The 16,728-nt window shown below is 47.1% G+C and overlaps 1 protein-coding gene across 1 annotated transcript in view; it reads right to left on the bottom strand.

Annotated features, from left to right (window-relative positions):
* Positions 1-16,728, bottom strand: part of LOC114851892 (ephrin type-A receptor 6-like) — a 37,205-nt gene that overhangs the window by 10,047 nt on the left and 10,430 nt on the right. Inside the window, exons 3-11 of the mRNA XM_055507309.1 lie at positions 15,189-15,317; positions 14,863-15,012; positions 14,627-14,788; positions 14,316-14,540; positions 13,708-13,714; positions 7,438-7,587; positions 6,594-6,944; positions 284-408; positions 13-175 (exon numbers count right to left, since the gene is read on the bottom strand). Of these exons, the coding sequence (XP_055363284.1) occupies positions 13-175; positions 284-408; positions 6,594-6,944; positions 7,438-7,587; positions 13,708-13,714; positions 14,316-14,540; positions 14,627-14,788; positions 14,863-15,012; positions 15,189-15,317 (1,462 nt within the window). The remainder of the gene's footprint in view (positions 1-12; positions 176-283; positions 409-6,593; positions 6,945-7,437; positions 7,588-13,707; positions 13,715-14,315; positions 14,541-14,626; positions 14,789-14,862; positions 15,013-15,188; positions 15,318-16,728) is intronic.

Raw genomic sequence — 16,728 nt, 5'->3', positions numbered from 1 at the left:
GGACAAACGCACCCTCGGCGGCTGTGGCGAATTCAAAGTTGGGGCTGTACGCGGTGTAGCCGGCGGCGGTGCGGGCACGCACGTGGAAGACGTAGACGGTGGAGGGTCTGAGGCCCGTTACCACCACGCTGGAGGACCTGGTCCTCGTGGAGGAGTAGCTCAGCTGCTCCTGCTCCTGGAAGAAGCAGCGTCAGATCGTGATACAGTACACACACACACACACACACACACACACACACACACACACACACACACACACACGTGACCGATTATGATGAAATACCTTTTCAAAGTATTTGACTTCATAGTCCACGACGTCCGACGGGGGCAGTTCCACGTCTGACCATGAGAGGGCGATGCTGTTTTGAGAGGCCCAGTCCTTCCTGACTATCCCCACAAGAGCCGGACCTACAGGAAGCGCAGGCACAAAGTGTGGGTATCAGGACCAACACGGCGGCTCAGACTCAGCCGTCTGAGGATGGAGGCAGCGAGTGCTTCCAGCCATTTCCTGCTCCAGCCGGTCCTGTGAGTGAACTCTGTGTTCAGAGACAACACTGCAAAACACATTTCAAACGCATGTTCAGCCAACAGCACAAAGACATCAACACAGAAACAAAAGTTTGAAAGTTAACAACTGGGGGAAAGAAACCTGAAAAGGAAGCTTGTGGAAAGTTTCTGGTGCTTTAGACAGTTTAGAAACCGGCACACATACAGCATATATTGAACCTCATTATACCTGTACATCATAATTAAGAATCAACAAGTCATTTGTGTCTCATGTATTTACAGTAAGTGGACTCACAGCTGATGATCGTGAGTAAAGGCTTCTGACAAGCGTGATGCAGGGCTTAAGGCAAACATTATCATAAACCAAACAGCTCCACTTGCAGCAGCAGTTATTCATACAAGGCTGTGCACTTTTGCCCAACAGAAATACAAATAAACCATCTATTATTCATACAATTTTCCCTTGAAAAGGTTTGAGAAACTAACACCGTCTTTCCAGTCCCTCTGTTGTGGAGAGTGGTGTTTGGAACATCCGCTGGAATAAATATTTAAGAGCAGACTGATGTCTTAAGCTTCTTCTCATGCTCACGGAGGCAGAGACAGCCAGAGACTGGACGGAGCTCTTCAGAGAGGCAGCGTCCCAGGTTCTGACCCGTCTGTGACACCGAGACTCTGACTTCATTCATATTCAACAGCTCAACGCAAGTTTCACGACAGAGGCCAAAAATATGCACGGGCAGCACTAAATAATCAGCGATCGCACCGTCTAATAAGAACAGACGCAGCATCCGCTGTCAAACGCGGCATTCAAGGTAACACGTCCCCCTTTCCGTCCCGGTGGCAGGCGGTGATTGAGCTGCGCAGAGTGCCCGGAGGTGTTGTGGGGACGGCTCAAGCCCCTCGCTTTGGCTGCCTGCTGCAGTTATTAATGGCAAACAGCAGACGCGCCAACAGAAACATACAGCGCGTATTGACAGAACACTGCTGTGCAAAAGTGCAGTGGCAATGGCAGGGCAAGGACAAAGACTGCCGAGATGCTTTGCAAATGTCATGCTGTAATGGCTGGGAGTTTAGGGCGGAGGAGCTGTTGTGGTGTCTGTTACATAAAGGAGCATAATAGTGAGCTCCACATCACCTGTTTATTCAGAAATGTTGCAGAAACATTCAACGTACTGTATGATAGCACAGGTTTTGCTGTAGACTAATGGATGTAGATGATGTAAACTCACAGTGAGTCACACACAGAGAGGCAGAGCAGAGCTACAGTAGATGTGTAACTTACAGGAATTTCTAATTTCAATTCATCTGCTGATATTCTCAGCTCATTTTCTCATGAAGCAAAAAAAGCAACTCAAACTTATATTTGTTTTTTCAACGCACAAATCGGAGGGACAAACTAATTTCTTCCAAATATTTAAATGTAAAATCCTTAATTAAAAACACCTTAATACTAATGCTGCTTAATCATACACATATAGGTTCTGTTAAAATATATACAGCAATGATGTGTTTTTCACTTGGTGTCAGTGCTGCCAGGCAAATAAATATGCATAACCCACTTAGGGGATGGATGTTTGGAAGCATCGCGTTACTGGAGGGGATTTGTCTGCAGCCTGCAGTATAACAGTATAATGTTATGTATCTTTCAGCATTCGTGTGTTGTGTGTGTGTGTGTGTGTGTGTGTGTGTGTGTGTGTGTGTGTGTATGTGTGTGTGTGTGTGTGCGTGTGTGTGTGTGTGTGTGTGTGTGTGTGTGTGTGTGTGTGTCACTGCAGAGTTTCAGATTGCCAGTGTATTGACATTTTTGGCAAGGAAGTGAGGAAACTTTAGAAAAAAGAAAAACTCAACATTCTTATGTAAGAAGCTATTTCAGGTCCAGGATAAATCAATCTGCTTGTTAGATACCTACTGCTATGGATGAGTGGCTCAAAGAGAACAATTATGGCCATTACAGTTTAATCGCAACTCACACAGATAAAGATAATTGGGAATCCATAAGCTCCAGTTGCTTTATCGACAACACGTAAAAATGGGTTAACCCTCAATTACGTGCGCTCACGCAGACGGAGGGAGGGGCGGAAGTGGGGAAGGGAGCGGGGGAGAGCATCGAGCAGTGAGAGCTGGAAAGAAATCCCACGAGGCTGCATCTCCCCAGCATCTAAGCGTATAAATAGAAGTCGGGCTTATTCCCAGAGCAGCCGAGATGAAAACAGACGAGAGCCCACTCAAGGGAAGGAGGGGAAAAAGGGCGAAATCTCCCAAATCAGGACACCACAGAAAGCTGCTCCAACTTCACACCACTCCTGTTGTACACAATTATGATCATGATGATGATGATGATGGAGATGGCGGAGTAAAAGGCATTTTTTTTGGACAAATACTCAAAGGTCAGGGAAAAGGTCATCTGGAGGCAGCTGCCTTTAACCAAAGGCCTCTTTTATCTCAGGCGCTTGAAACAACGGATCAAATGGACAGAAGCCGTCACAGCAGACACTCAGGAAACTTGGGCATGGCTGAACACTGCAGAACTCACTGTACGTGTGAAGCCATAATCATAAAACCATATACAACTGCAATGGGCCTCATGAAGAGGCTTATTATGTGGTAACGCTTCCTCTTAAAACCATTAAACCAATGTAACAGGGATTTCAACTCTAAGCCACTAGCTGTGTGTTTTCACAATGTTTCATCTGAGCTAAATAGATCCTCAAATCAGAAGTGATGTGGTTCCATAATCCTTAAATTTGTTAATTTGGGCTCCAAAGGTGAAACAAATCGCACCGAACCGTGTTAGGTTTTGAAGGCCCTCTTACAGCCTTTTTTAAACTCTCTTACATAAGGAACAGAGTGAGTCAGCCTTTCACAGTTGCCCCTCTGGTCCCGTCGTCGGAGCACACTTGTCTTGTGCGCTGTGAACACTTCCACCGTCCAGAGCACAGCTGCAGACAGCTTGTGGGAGGAATCTTTAGCGGGAGCCGCTCGGCCGAGCGCTAACGATGAGAGACCGCCCCGCTCGCTCCGCTCTGGCAGAAGCTCGGGACGACGGCTGACCTTCGTGAGCTCCGGCAAGGAGCGAACCAGCGCCCCCCCCCCCCCCCCCCCCCCCCCTCACAGAGTGAAACGAGGTGAGAAACGGGGCGATCAAGAGCGGTTTCCAGGACGAGGCAGATGGATCTAGGAAAACAATTACACTGCCGGTGTATTACATCCACATGATCAGAGGCAAACTGATGCTGCATCATGTTAAACTGAACATTATCAAGTTTGGACAAGCACACGGGCAACAGGAAGAGAAATGATTAGTAATTTGGATTAATAGGTTTAGCATAATTAAAAGCATAATGAGGCATTAATATCCAATTTGCAAACAGATAGCACTGCAGCAGAAAACAAATTGTCCTCTCCTTCTCTCTAAGGAAAAACGCTTAATTGCCACCTCTGCGTTTGATTGGCTATTATTCCATCATTGGAATAATATCCCAATCCATTATTCGAATCACCTCGCAGCATCTGTGTTAATTGGCAGCGGGCCTGTCCATCCAGACAAAAGTTTACACAGGCATAGGTTTCCAAAAACAAGCTTCTCGATTTGCTCCATCTCATTATGATTCATAGTGGAATATTTGATGGAAGAGGGATTTTTTTGCATCTAAAAACATTCATTTGGTGAAGTTTAAACAGATTTTGTAATATTGTTATTGGACAGCGTCATTCAGTTTAATTATGTTCAGGTAAAATACACAACAGGTGAAGTGCCACGCATGCAAATAAGGCATGGACGGCACAGTCATGGCTGAACGTACTGTGGTGGTGTAGGTGATGTGGCCTCGCAGCTACAAGGACTGCTTGTCTCTGGTCCTGTGATGGGACCTGCGTCTACGCTGCAGCACCACGAGCCCTCTGGACAATGCTAAGAATGAATGCATGGAATCAAATCAAATCAAATGATTTGGGATAAAATGGAATGGAATGAAGTGGGATGGGACGGAGGCACAACTCTGCAACTCTGCTATTAATTGTATTTTTACAATTGTATCATTTAAGTTCAAGTTCTCACCAAGGTTCTACTGACGTGATGGAATGCGCTCCCGCGCGACTCCACCACCCGCTCAACATACAGCGGAATTATTACCTTTCATACAGCTTCAATTTAAAAACTGAGACGTCACAACGCGGTGGCGCTGAATGAACTGCGCTGTAGCTACACGGAAGGAGAAAACAAATGTGGGGCGAGGGGTGAGCGGGGAGGAAGTCACAACGGCGGCCGCACAACGCGCGTGTGTAGGTGTCACACGTATGGATCTGTTCGCCTCCTGCTCGCGTGTACGCGTGTGCGCTTGTCGACGGGAGGAGCGGTTGACATGTTAATCCACGCTAAGCATTCTAATGGGAAGCGTCCCACAGGATGCTCCCATTGCCTTCCGCGGTGGATTATTTAGCATTCCAACTTCCTTCCATTAGTCTAGCTGTCTGTGACAGAGACATGGCCGTGAAGTGACACCTAGACGTCTGACATCTTGTTTCCACGCTATGATGAAAGCTTTCCAGAATAACATTTCCAATTCTAAAAATACTACTTTAGTGGAATCTCCACTGTGTAATGGTGGATTTAGCCTGGACAAATGGCTCTTGAAGTCACAGCGCTCTTGAATGGGAGAAGCGTCATTAAAGGCCATTGCGACGGTGAGATGCTAATTGGGACGTTTACTCCGTACACTCGGCCCCGCATTTTTCCGCCGAGTGAAATGTGAACCTGAGCAACCTTCAGCCTCGCAAAGAGTCACTGGGTGCCCACAGCCCGGCAAATTAAATGAAATTATTAATACCCGAATTAAATATGTAAGACTTCAATTCAAGCGCTGCGCTGCGCAAACACGGTCACTGGATGGAGGCGTTGCGGTGCGGACACAGGCTCAACGCTTGACACAAATGTGAGATGACGTTTTTATTCCTTCACTCCGTCTGAGCTTGAGGCTGTCACTTAAAGCGCCGCTTCCCCATCTGCTGTAGCATCTCACACAGCAGCTTGTCACACGCTTGCCTTCCACATTGTGGATCTTCTAAACGGGACTCTGGCTCGCAGGTGTGCGGGACCGATTCCGTGACTGATCTTCAGCGTGTTTCCGGCCTGTTGGAAAATCCAAGGCTTTGGTGCCGACCTCCCAGCAACTGCTTCGCATGGGATTCGGTGGCAGATACTGGACAGATTGGTCATAGTGGCCACCATGAGCCGGCTAGCATGATGCTATCATAATAATGTTAGCATTTCAGGCGCCACTGTGATTCGCTACAGCCTCAGTTATGCTGACCAAGATACAGTGTAATAAGCTATTGCATATGGTCTTTATATGATAGACGTGAATCTCATTAATCTCCCTTACTCACAGTATTTTCCAGATTAATGTACAATTGTAACCTTCTGTCACTTGATGATGATTTAGTTCACATCCTGACAATTTACCATTTTTACACTCGAGCTACTGATTATTGAACATAATTTTTGTCAGAGTTTCATCTCAACACAGACACATACATCCCAGAATGCTTTGCTACTCCACTCGCCATCTTTCCTTGATCTCAACTTCCCTTAAACACTGTAATCTTCATGTTTCTTGCATCTTCCTTTATTCTAATTCAAGCTTCAGACAGTGACGTCCATGAGCCGTAGCTGACCTCAGGTCAGTTGGCCCCTGCTCCTTAGAACTAGAATTAGGCCAGAGTGGCTCTGTGATCAAAAGAATTGGCACAATACTGCAGGCTGCAAAGTCTGACTCCTACTGCTCTAGCATCAATACTAAATTATAAATCCTAATAAACATTAATTAACTACACAAGTAATTGCCACACAGGAAGTCTGCAAGGTCGAGAAGCAGCAACGGAGCCCTTCATTTCCCACAATCCCTCTTTCAGCCCTGGTCTTGACCAGAACAAGGCAACTTCTGGACTCACTGTCACTTAGAGCTGGTGATCTCCAGCCGTGGTTGCTGTGACTCATTGACCCATGCATTCAAACGCTAACTCCACCCGTCGCAGCTTGAGGCCTTTAGCAACGCGCTCGCGGCCGCGGCCAAAGCGCTGCGACTCACCCGCCTGATGCGTGTTGACGGTAACGTTGGCCAGCGAGCGCGCGGCCACGGCTTGGCCCGAGACGCCGTTCAGCGCCTCCACGTGGAAGGTGTAGTTGGCGTGCCGCGCAAAGTCCAGTATGGCCACCGAGGTGGCGGTGAGGCCCAGCGGGCGCGGGACGAAGCGCAGGTCCGTCTCGCAGGGCTCGCACGGACCGGCGCCGGCGTCGCCCTCGCTCCCGTCGCAGCGCTGACACAAGATGTTGTACGTGACGTCCATCCTGCCCCCCGTGTCGCCAGGAGGCATCCACTGCAAGAAGAGAGCCGTGTCATTGATCAGCGAGACCAGGTTCCTAGGGGACGACGGAGGCCCTGAAGAGAGAGAGAGAGGATATTTACAGAGAGGACGAAATAAGTCACGGCTCGATGGCTGCTGCTCAGATACCACAGACCTACTAGGATCTATTAAGAGTGTTCAAAGCGTTATTAGGTTACAAAACGGAGTGACCTCCAGTTTTCAGGCATTTGCAGGCAGTGAGCGTACTGTGATGTTGTTTAGTATGTAGGTACAGTGGATGTGTGGGAGGCTGCTTGGCCTTCAACTCGTGCAGTATCGTATTCCAAAAGCTGATGTCTTCTGTTAAAGTTAAGACTTCTTCTCCAGTTTTTACTGCCCGAGTGTGTTGTGAGTGTTTTTTTTTTTTTTTTTTATATCCGCGTGGGTGGAAATATTTTGGAGCACGCCGCATGCATGTTTCATTCCAACATGCGAATGAATGCAATTAAAGTTTAACGTTAATGCGACGCTGTTGGAGCCTAGCGAGTCGGAGCACAAACTGGCAAACAGGAAAAGAGCACTGCTCACTTGTACAAGCCATGGTGGACGGGTCCTTGACGGCCCGGTAGAAGCCTTTATCGCAGTGGCAGATGGTGGCGGCCTGGTCGTAGCTGGAACTGTGCGCCGGACACTGGAGCATTTGGGTTCCAGCGAAAGCCTTGAAGGAGCCGGGTTTGCCGCGGGGGAGAGGGGGGGAGAAGGGGGAGGTTATTGCATTTCCATCCGCACACGTTCACAGCTCCAGCTGCTCCTCCCCTCACCTGTGGTCGCGTTTCCAGGGGTGCGATGGATCACTGTCATGGGCTTATTATAGCTCGCTAAGCAACATGATTACGCTCCTGCCCACTGTCCGGTCTAACAAATGGCTCACACCTGAAGTTCTCCTGTTCGGAGCGGTGGCGTGGCGCCCGGAGCCCTGTGTGTAGTGAGTTTAGCAGTGGGTAGAATGGAGCTCTGAGCGTTGACTCGCGAGCCGTCCGGACCTCGGTCCAGCAGGAGAAGCAGGCGCCAGACGTTTTGCAGGATCCACTAATAGAACAGTTACTGGAACGACTATGAACTCATTACTAAGCATTCGACAGTCGACTGAGATCATCAGTTAAGTTAGCGAAAGGTTTCTATTTTCTACTTGTTTTAATCAGCCGGTTTAATCGGGACGTTCAGATTCTCTTGAACACCGACAGAGGGAGGTTCATATTGTTTGTCTGGCAGGTAATAAGAGCTATTAACATGCAAATGATGCATTACGAAAATGCAGTAATGGGCTGCTTTCAGTCCACAATCTCTCTGCACTTACACGGTTCATTCTGCTGACCCTGGTATTCTTCAGTTTTCCATTCTTGCCGGGCCTCACTTCCCTACCTCATTACTTCCTCCTGGTCGCTCCCATTTCACCTTTCCATTTCTCCCTTTCCATCTATTCTACCAACTCTCCTTCCTTATCTCTCCAATATTTCTCTAGCTGTTTTGCTCTGCCACCATTCTTACCCTTTGTTGATTTTTTCATCTTTCTTCCAGGTTTTTTCTCCCCCCATCTCTCTTCCTGCTTTCTTGTCCTTCACTCTTTGCCTTAAGGCTTATCAGAAGATGGCAAACCCATCGCTTATTGCCTTCTTCTCCCCAGACTTATTTCAGCGGGGGAGAAATAAAGCACGAACAGTGCGGTTATCTAATATTCTGCGAATCTGGGGATAACTGGATTGGAGAGTGAGATGTATGAGCGTACGTGTGTACGGCTGGCTTAATAAATTCAAAATTAGCAAATAAAGCCAGCTGTAAGACAGACAATGCAGGGACTGAACAAAGATGTATCGCTGTGGGAAATTCAATCAAGACTCGGTGGCAGGGAGCCAGAAAGATTTAACTTATGTGAATTCAGCACTTTAATATTTTTAATTTAATACTAACAGAGATGCTGTACTGAGAATTATTAATTTCTTCAGTTTTCCACACCATCAGTAACGAATCATATTCCAGAGGCCGTCTATTGTCTGATGCATTGTAAACCTGCTATAATCCTGCTGCTCACACAAAGACATTTATTACACGGCCACATCTCATACTGTGAATCGTGAACCAAGCCGAGCTGGTTCCCAGCATCCGTCATTGTACCCAGGACTCCTTGCACAGTAAACTACTCTATTCTATTCACTGAGAGGATGATGTTATGCAAACAAAGTAAACTGAATCAAATGGCTCCTGGTTGTTATATTTACATAGCAATGGAGGTTTATCAATACATTTTGCTGTTTTAAAGACGTAAACCTCCCTTGTGGAGCGAGTGTCTCCAGGTTCCTTGGGGGAGGATTACACCTCTACTTAAGGCTGTGGAAGGCTGTAAACCCTTAAAAGCTTTAATTTTATAAATCCAAAGAGGAAAGTGGAATAAACGTTATTTAATGCAGTCCAGACATTCTAAAAGCTCTGTCACAATAAGATGGACCATTGTTCATTAGGTTGTGCATTCAGCAGGGACTCTGCCCCACACTAACCTCCAACCAGTCCCCCCCCCCCCCCATCTCATCTCATCCACCCATCACCTGCTACTGTATGCACATACACTGACCTCTAAAGCTTTGGGAAGAAGGACTCTTAATTTGTGCTCGATCAAAGATTGTAAATGGCTGTAAATGGTTTCATCTAAGATTTACTGAAAAGTGTAGTCTTGTTTTTTCTATGAAAAAACGTGTTTATAGATTCTAGTTTCTTTAAATTAAAGCAACTATGATTCTTTCATTCTTTCAGTAAGTCCTGTTTATGTGAGTATAACAGCTCTTCCAGCATTTAATTACCTGAAATCTGCACATGAGAAAAGGCCATAGGCACAAAACTGAAGATAATACAGTAGGTTGAGAAAAACAAGATTACACTTCAATTAAAAACTTGGGAGCAGTGGCCTCAAATGAACGAAAGGTGATTGTTAACGGCAATGTATGTGACAGCACCAGATGTTGGAGATCATCGCTACTGAAAGCTTTTAACTAGTACTGATAACTGCAAAAAGTGGAAAATAAAATCTAACTTTCATCCACTGATTCCAACACAGTACGAGGAATCCTTCAAGAAAACAAGAATGAAAACAGATTGCAGATCTGCTTCACATACTGTAAAGGTTAACTGTAATCCTTCCGTCACTCATCTTTACTCTCGTGTACATACTGTACCACGTCTTCTGAAGTGGAATTATTTCTGAGCATACAAAAAAACAAATCTGCACAAGTTTCAAAACAATTTGCAGAAGCAAGAGGCTCGGTCTGCTGAGCATAAAGACACGTCGACACAGACTAAAGACCGACACGCTGACAGAACGCCGCATGAGAGGAGAATGAAACGAGTAATGTGTCATCCGGCTTCCAAGTTTTGAGGCACCTCATTCACTTTGATATTACTTTCTCCAATGCTCATCTCTTGCCAAAGGCAACAAACACCCAGATTCATTTGAATTTCCAGCTGCTCCCTGCGCTCCGGTGTAAGCTGGCAACATCACCGCTAAAAGCAATTACAATACTCATAACGCTGCTCCTAGCAAAGAGTTTGAATGCCCCCCCCCCCCCCCCCCCCCCCCCCCCCCCCCCCCCCCCACCCCCCCCCCCCCCCCCCCCCCCCCCCACACACACACACACACACACATAATGAGATCAAATTTGTTCACCAGCAGTTGTTGGGCTTTTTGTCATATAAGGCAATCTTATTCATGAAACAAACAATATTGGCAGGAAATACATATTCCCACTCAGCACAAGCAACAATAACACAAACACAATATATTTTACTATTTATTAGTCCTGGGGCTGAAGCCAATGCTATACTTTTATGACTCTGGCGTTTTTAATCGATGAAGCGTTTACCGTGGCCTATCCGATGAAGAAGGCGGCTTCCTGTGTTCGCCGTGATCAGAGCCGCTCAAAGCTGTCAGCTTTAGTGAACCGATGTAATCTAATCCGAGAGCTCTAATATGTGGATAGAGACGCTCCTGAAACCCAGGTGTTTCAGATTAGGCACAGCGGGGATTTGAACATGTCAAACGCTTGTGAACAGATGCTGGTTTCTCACCTTGCGTGGGCGCTCCGTGAGTGTTGTGCTCTACTTTATCTGCACACCAAGCGAAACCGCCGCGGCTAAAAGCAGTAAACAAACGGCGAGGTTGGGGACGTTCACAAGCACAGAAACAAACCGGTTGCTGAAACGAGCCGTAAACGAGCTGTAACGCTCCAAGGAGAGGGCTCCGCTCAAAGGAAGTTCATCACCTGCACATTTGGTGGAATGTAGCGACGCGACAACTAAGAGCGTTAGAAGTTTTCTCTTGGCTTTACGTTGCCAGAAACAGATGGAGCCAAAGACTATGTTTGCCCTGGACTCTGGGCTTTGATATGCAGATGGGGAGTTCACAGAGAATGAGTGATGCTCTGGTCTGGCTGAGCGGCGTTGGAGGCCGGGTAAACAGCGTCCTCCACGCGGGGCTCGGACGCCGCTCCGAGAGCTGCCGTTTCCTTGTTTCCTGAAACCACGGCAACAAGGCAGCTGGAACTCCAGCCAGCATCAAGGAGCCAAGTCAAGTCTTTCCGAAGACTCGACCCAGAAAGTCACTTTATTGACTCCACTGGGTCAGAAATGAAAAGAGGAAAACGCAGATGGACCTCATTGTGTCATTCAGGAAACCACTGATAACTTTCTTACCACTGATCCAGTACAGGGAGAAACTGGAAGCGGGGGAAATGGTTGGCTTTACAAAATAAGAAGAGGGGTCGGCAGCAAAACAGAAAGGTTTATTAAAACAAAATATTTGAGTACAGCAGACTTGGAGGCTGCTGAATGTAATCACTCAGTAGCGGTGGGTCTCGCTGCCTGTCTGCGCATCTACTCTGATTTAGGCGAAATTTGAAAAGACATCTCTATTAGCTTCCCCCACAGTTCGCTGCCTCCTTTTGAATATGATGCTGTGACGAAACGATGTGGAACAAATAGCATTAGCCCTATGATGTTGCCTTATCTAGGTCATGATATAACCAGCCTATCTCTGAGTAATCCTCTTGTGGCTGACACCGAATGAAAGGAATAGAATAATAAAGCGCTCGATTGAGATGTCAAAACAGTCTGGCAGAATGCTATTGGGGTGGAAAGCAGGGTTTGATAAGCGTTGATGCCTTTGTTTAGGCAGCTGGGAGGGAAAGATGGACGTGTTAGCGCAGAGCTCTGCTCGTATTTGGGAACGCTGGGGTTTTCCCTGTTCTGTCTCTCTCTCGCTCGCTCTCGCTCTCTCTCGCTCCTCTCGCTCGCCCCTCTTTTCTCGCTCCCTCTCCCTCTTTTGCTCTTTCCCCATGCTGCCTCTCAGACAGCTTTGATCACAGTACCCTTTGAAGCAGTGTTCCAAATGAAAACGAGGAGAAAGCAGAAGTCATCGCAAGTTCATGCCTAAACTTGCTGCAACTACTTGCACAGTCCACATCTTCATCACACTGTAAGCTCTGCAAATCCTATGGAAATTATTGATAAGAAAAGCTGCGACGGGCGGTGGCTTATGGACGCCATAAATCATTAATTCCGGTGCGATGAGATAGTTGTTATTATTGATCACCCGATCTAATGTAACGTTAATGAGTTCAAAGATGCCGTTTGAGGAACTCACAAAAACATTAGCGATAGTTATGAGCCGACGTTTCCGCGCACAGCAGGAGCGGCTGCACAAACATTACAGCCGCGCAGCAGAGCTGGATCCTCTCGCTGCAGGTCCCCAGAGAAGGACGGGGTGCAGGGAAAACTGCTGGTCCACTTTTGAGAATACTTCACTTCCGTGTTCATACGTTTTCCGGCTACAGCCTTGGAAATGGGATCATTTGCTGTTCTTCATTGTGTTATTTTCTATTATAGTCAGAGAAACATCATTTGCTTGAATCTGGGAAAATGAAATTCAAATATAGAATAATCTAATCATAATGTGGAACACTGTATCATGAGCCTTCATCTTGGTGACCACCTCCTGTAAATACTAGACGCACTTATCTATTCATTGTACAGTAGATGCAACACTCTGTAAGGAACATTGGCACAGTCTTCATTTTGAAACAACATCCGATTTGGAGAATGTGTGATGTTCTCATCCTCTGCTGTAAAACAACTTCCTCTTTGTCAAACCTTAGAAAAATGATCTTATTTTGGAGTCCTACCTTTGCCAATATGTCACTCAGCTGCTGTGACATCTAGTTTTCCCAAGCTGCATCTGACGTGCTGCTATATCAGGAAGCAGCTTACTGTGGTGCTGGCCTGACTTTAACGCAGGCTTCAGTAGGACGTACCAAAAGGAAATGAGGGATGTGGGTTGTTAACGTTTACAGTAGCAGAACTGACTAAGTCAAATGGACAAAGGCTCCTCGTTCCCTCAGTGCCAAGTGGGTTACTGCTGCACAAGCCACTGACCCATTCACTGTACAGTAGCGGCTGCCAAGATCCCCCCTGACACGAACTACTGACAGTCAGAGGAGATGAATAGAGCGCAGAGATGCAGGGCACCATGAGAGGACTGCTCCAAAGCTGCCGCCTCATCAGTAATCTCTCATGACAGGCTTCTTTTTATTTAACCACATCTTTGAGATGGTGGAGAGCGAGAGAAAAAAATAAAAATAAAAAGTAGATAAAAGAGCAGAAGATAAAAAGAAAAATTACACCCGAGGAGCAAATAAAGGAGATATTAAAGCCTGTCCTACATATCAGATGCACTAATGACTGTTTGAGTTCTGTCTGTAATAACCTGAGGACCCTCATCACCACAGGCGTGCTGTACAAATTAGGCCCTGACCACCTAGGACCTCTAGAAGTCTGCAAATTGTATCCAGTAGCGTACGGCGCAGGGCTCACCTCCATTGTAATCATGTGTGGCTCCGTTTAGCTCCTACAGTATCTACAGCACAGGAGCAAGTCAGCGCCGTGCAAATGAAAGAGGGACCGGGAGAGTTTCATGAAAACACAAGCTGCGAAACTAACGAATGAAGGCAATTAGCAGCAAGGCCCCAGTCTGGCTGCTCAGTCTAATTGAGAAACAAGGACAAATACTATGTGGAACAAGTCTTTCACTTCTATTCCTACACGCTCTGCTGACAATGGGCCAGTTTAGCTGCAACAATGCTGATATAACTAGTTAGAGGAGGCGCACGCAAAGAAAAGCTTTTGTGTGAATCTTAAGTGGGTGAACGTTGATATTTTATATTTGTCAAGGTAGAATCAGATGTGAACAATTTCAACAAACAGACTAACGTTATATGCACTTACCTTCCTTATTCTCCTATTGAAAAGAGCCAAAGTAGTGATTGTCAAATATCATCATAACATAACAAAAGTATTGTAATCAAAGTGTGAGTCGATGTCAGGAAACCAGCGATCATGAGAACGCTTTAAAACGCGCTCTCACCGACGCAGTGGCCGTCCTTCTCCTCGTGCCCGATGCTGCAGACGCAGCGGCCCAGCGGCACCAGCCAGTCCCCGTCGGCGCCACAGTACAGCTTGGGCGTGTCCCGCTCCTCTGCGTTCTCCACACACGCCCCCCTCACCTCCACCAGGGAGGACGAGTCCGTGTGCGGCACCGTGTCGGGAAACGCCGCCAGGTTCCTCAGCGTCGACGGGCAGCGTTTGTAAAAGACCTGAGGAGGAGACGGAGACGGAGACGGAGACGGGAGGGTGACCCTGGCCGTCGCTGGCTCTCGGACCGCTCGCCGCCTTCGCTCACCTTGACGGACACGAGGGCGATGCAAGCGCCCACGTCCTGGAAGGCCAGGTAGAAGCCTTTCTGCTTCACCGGCCCCACCTCCCGCACTTCGGTGTTCAGCCGAAGAACGCGGTCTCCGAGGTCCGTCTGCGTGAAGCTCTCGTCTGCTGCGATGGTGTCCACCTGAAAGCCAGCAAGGTTTCATTAGCCCGGTCCGTCGCTGCCCAGCCGCAGGCGGCGCCGGTCTGATAGCCCACCTTGGCGTAGTCGCTGGGACGAAAGCGGGTTCCTGCGGGGAGCGGTTCGTCTGTCTGCAGGTAGAACAGGTTGAAGGTTTCCTTACAGGTGCCAGAAACCCAGGGAATGGAGTTGCAGTCTCTCAGCGTGAAACGCAGTTCCACATACACCTAAAACACAGAAAAGAAGCAGCAGAGCCAATAAGGACATGGACAAATATCCACAATGTCAATAAGACGGTCAACAGACAGCAGAGTGTGAAGTCCAGTATATGTGAAATCTAACTGGCACCAACCCAGACGCATTCAGTGTCTACTACAATGTATGTGTATTGAAGAGTCCAGACCCTCTGTGCCGCCTGGCGCTGGATCCATCCGGACCGGAGCCAGTTGTTCTGGTTGGGTTCCATGACGTGGCAAACCTGGAAGGTGTGAATGGGTCTGTTCTGCTCATCCATCTCTGTGATGGCGTCCCACTGTAAAAGATGGGTCAATGAAAAAGTGCCTTCATCTTCTGCATAGGCGTCATTAACCTCATCACGATGACAATCTCTGTAAATGTTAAGCATTTTTGCATTCACGTACTGTATAAAGTCCCTGTATTTATTGAACATTCATTTCTATAGAAACATGGTCTTTTAGACTCACTGGGTTAGTTTCACCAAAGTTTTCAAGGTCTTGCATCAGCCAGACTCTCTTGTTTGTCTGCTCTGCTTTCACATTGTGGGAATCAGCACCTTACAGGCCCCAGCCTTTATTGACTGAACCTCGTTCTTAGCGGCTATGGCATTAAATGGGCCAGTGTGTGTGCGTTTGTTACACAAACGTCAGATCGACGTCACGAGATAAACGCTCATGATGTGCCGGCGAAGCTGTTGACCAAAAGATTAGTGGGAAAACAGCAGTTTTTACTCCCTACTCAGGGACATTCATAGTAGATAGACTGATGTGTGTTGGCACTTGTTGTGGAATCATATGATTCAATACATTTTTGGTGACATGGCTCATAACTGCACTGCATGGAGTCAGTCAAACAGTATCTGCTCGTTGACTACAGACATCCAGCATCCAGTGACAGACCACCATCTAAAACATCTCTGAGCTCCGCATTCTTCTGCTGCTGTTCTCAACCCAGCAGCTCCAGTCCAGACGTTCGTCGCTCGCAGCTCATAGTCACATGAAAAGCAACTTAAAGAGCACTAAAGAGGAATGGAAAGCACTTTACGCGCTTATTGATTTCACTCACCACATTGGCACCAATGCGTAAAATTCTGCACAGTCACAACGATGACTATCGGGACTGAGGTGGTCCAAGCAGCGACTCAATAAAGGGTGGATGACAGGCAGGATGAGTCAAGTCATACAGGAAATTGAAGCAACTGGAGGTAGAGTGTTCTCAGATATAAATTATTAAATAACACCATAACCTTGAGTGGAGTGTGCAAAAGCAATTAATCTTTTATTAATTAAGCTATCTAAATTAGCTCTATGTGACACCCGAGGGCTAAAAGATTAATCAATTGTAATCACTCTGTCTTTCAATGGAACTCTAGCCATTCAATAAGGCTGTGCCCACGCCTTGGAGACGCTAACTGTGTTTATGCTTAAATTACTGCTATGGCAGGAAGTTCAAAGTAACAAAGAAGAATCTAAAAATGGAGATGTGGATCAGCTGCATACAGTCACCACAGGTCAAATGAACCTAGGGCTCCTCTGGTAGCTACCTGTTTAATTATGACATCTTTATAGTGATTACCCTCATAAAACAATTGAAAAAACCATCCAGTGCTGGTGCACAACAGCAGGCCCACTCATGGACCGTCTCCCAGTGGGTGTGATCGTGAGTAGTGGGGCGGGTGGTGTTTTCAGGAGTGGTCCGGAGCCTGT

The sequence above is a fragment of the Betta splendens genome, chromosome 3 (assembly GCF_900634795.4).
Source record: "Betta splendens chromosome 3, fBetSpl5.4, whole genome shotgun sequence".
Taxonomy (NCBI): domain Eukaryota; kingdom Metazoa; phylum Chordata; class Actinopteri; order Anabantiformes; family Osphronemidae; genus Betta; species Betta splendens.
This window is presented reverse-complemented; position numbering and strand designations above follow the sequence as displayed.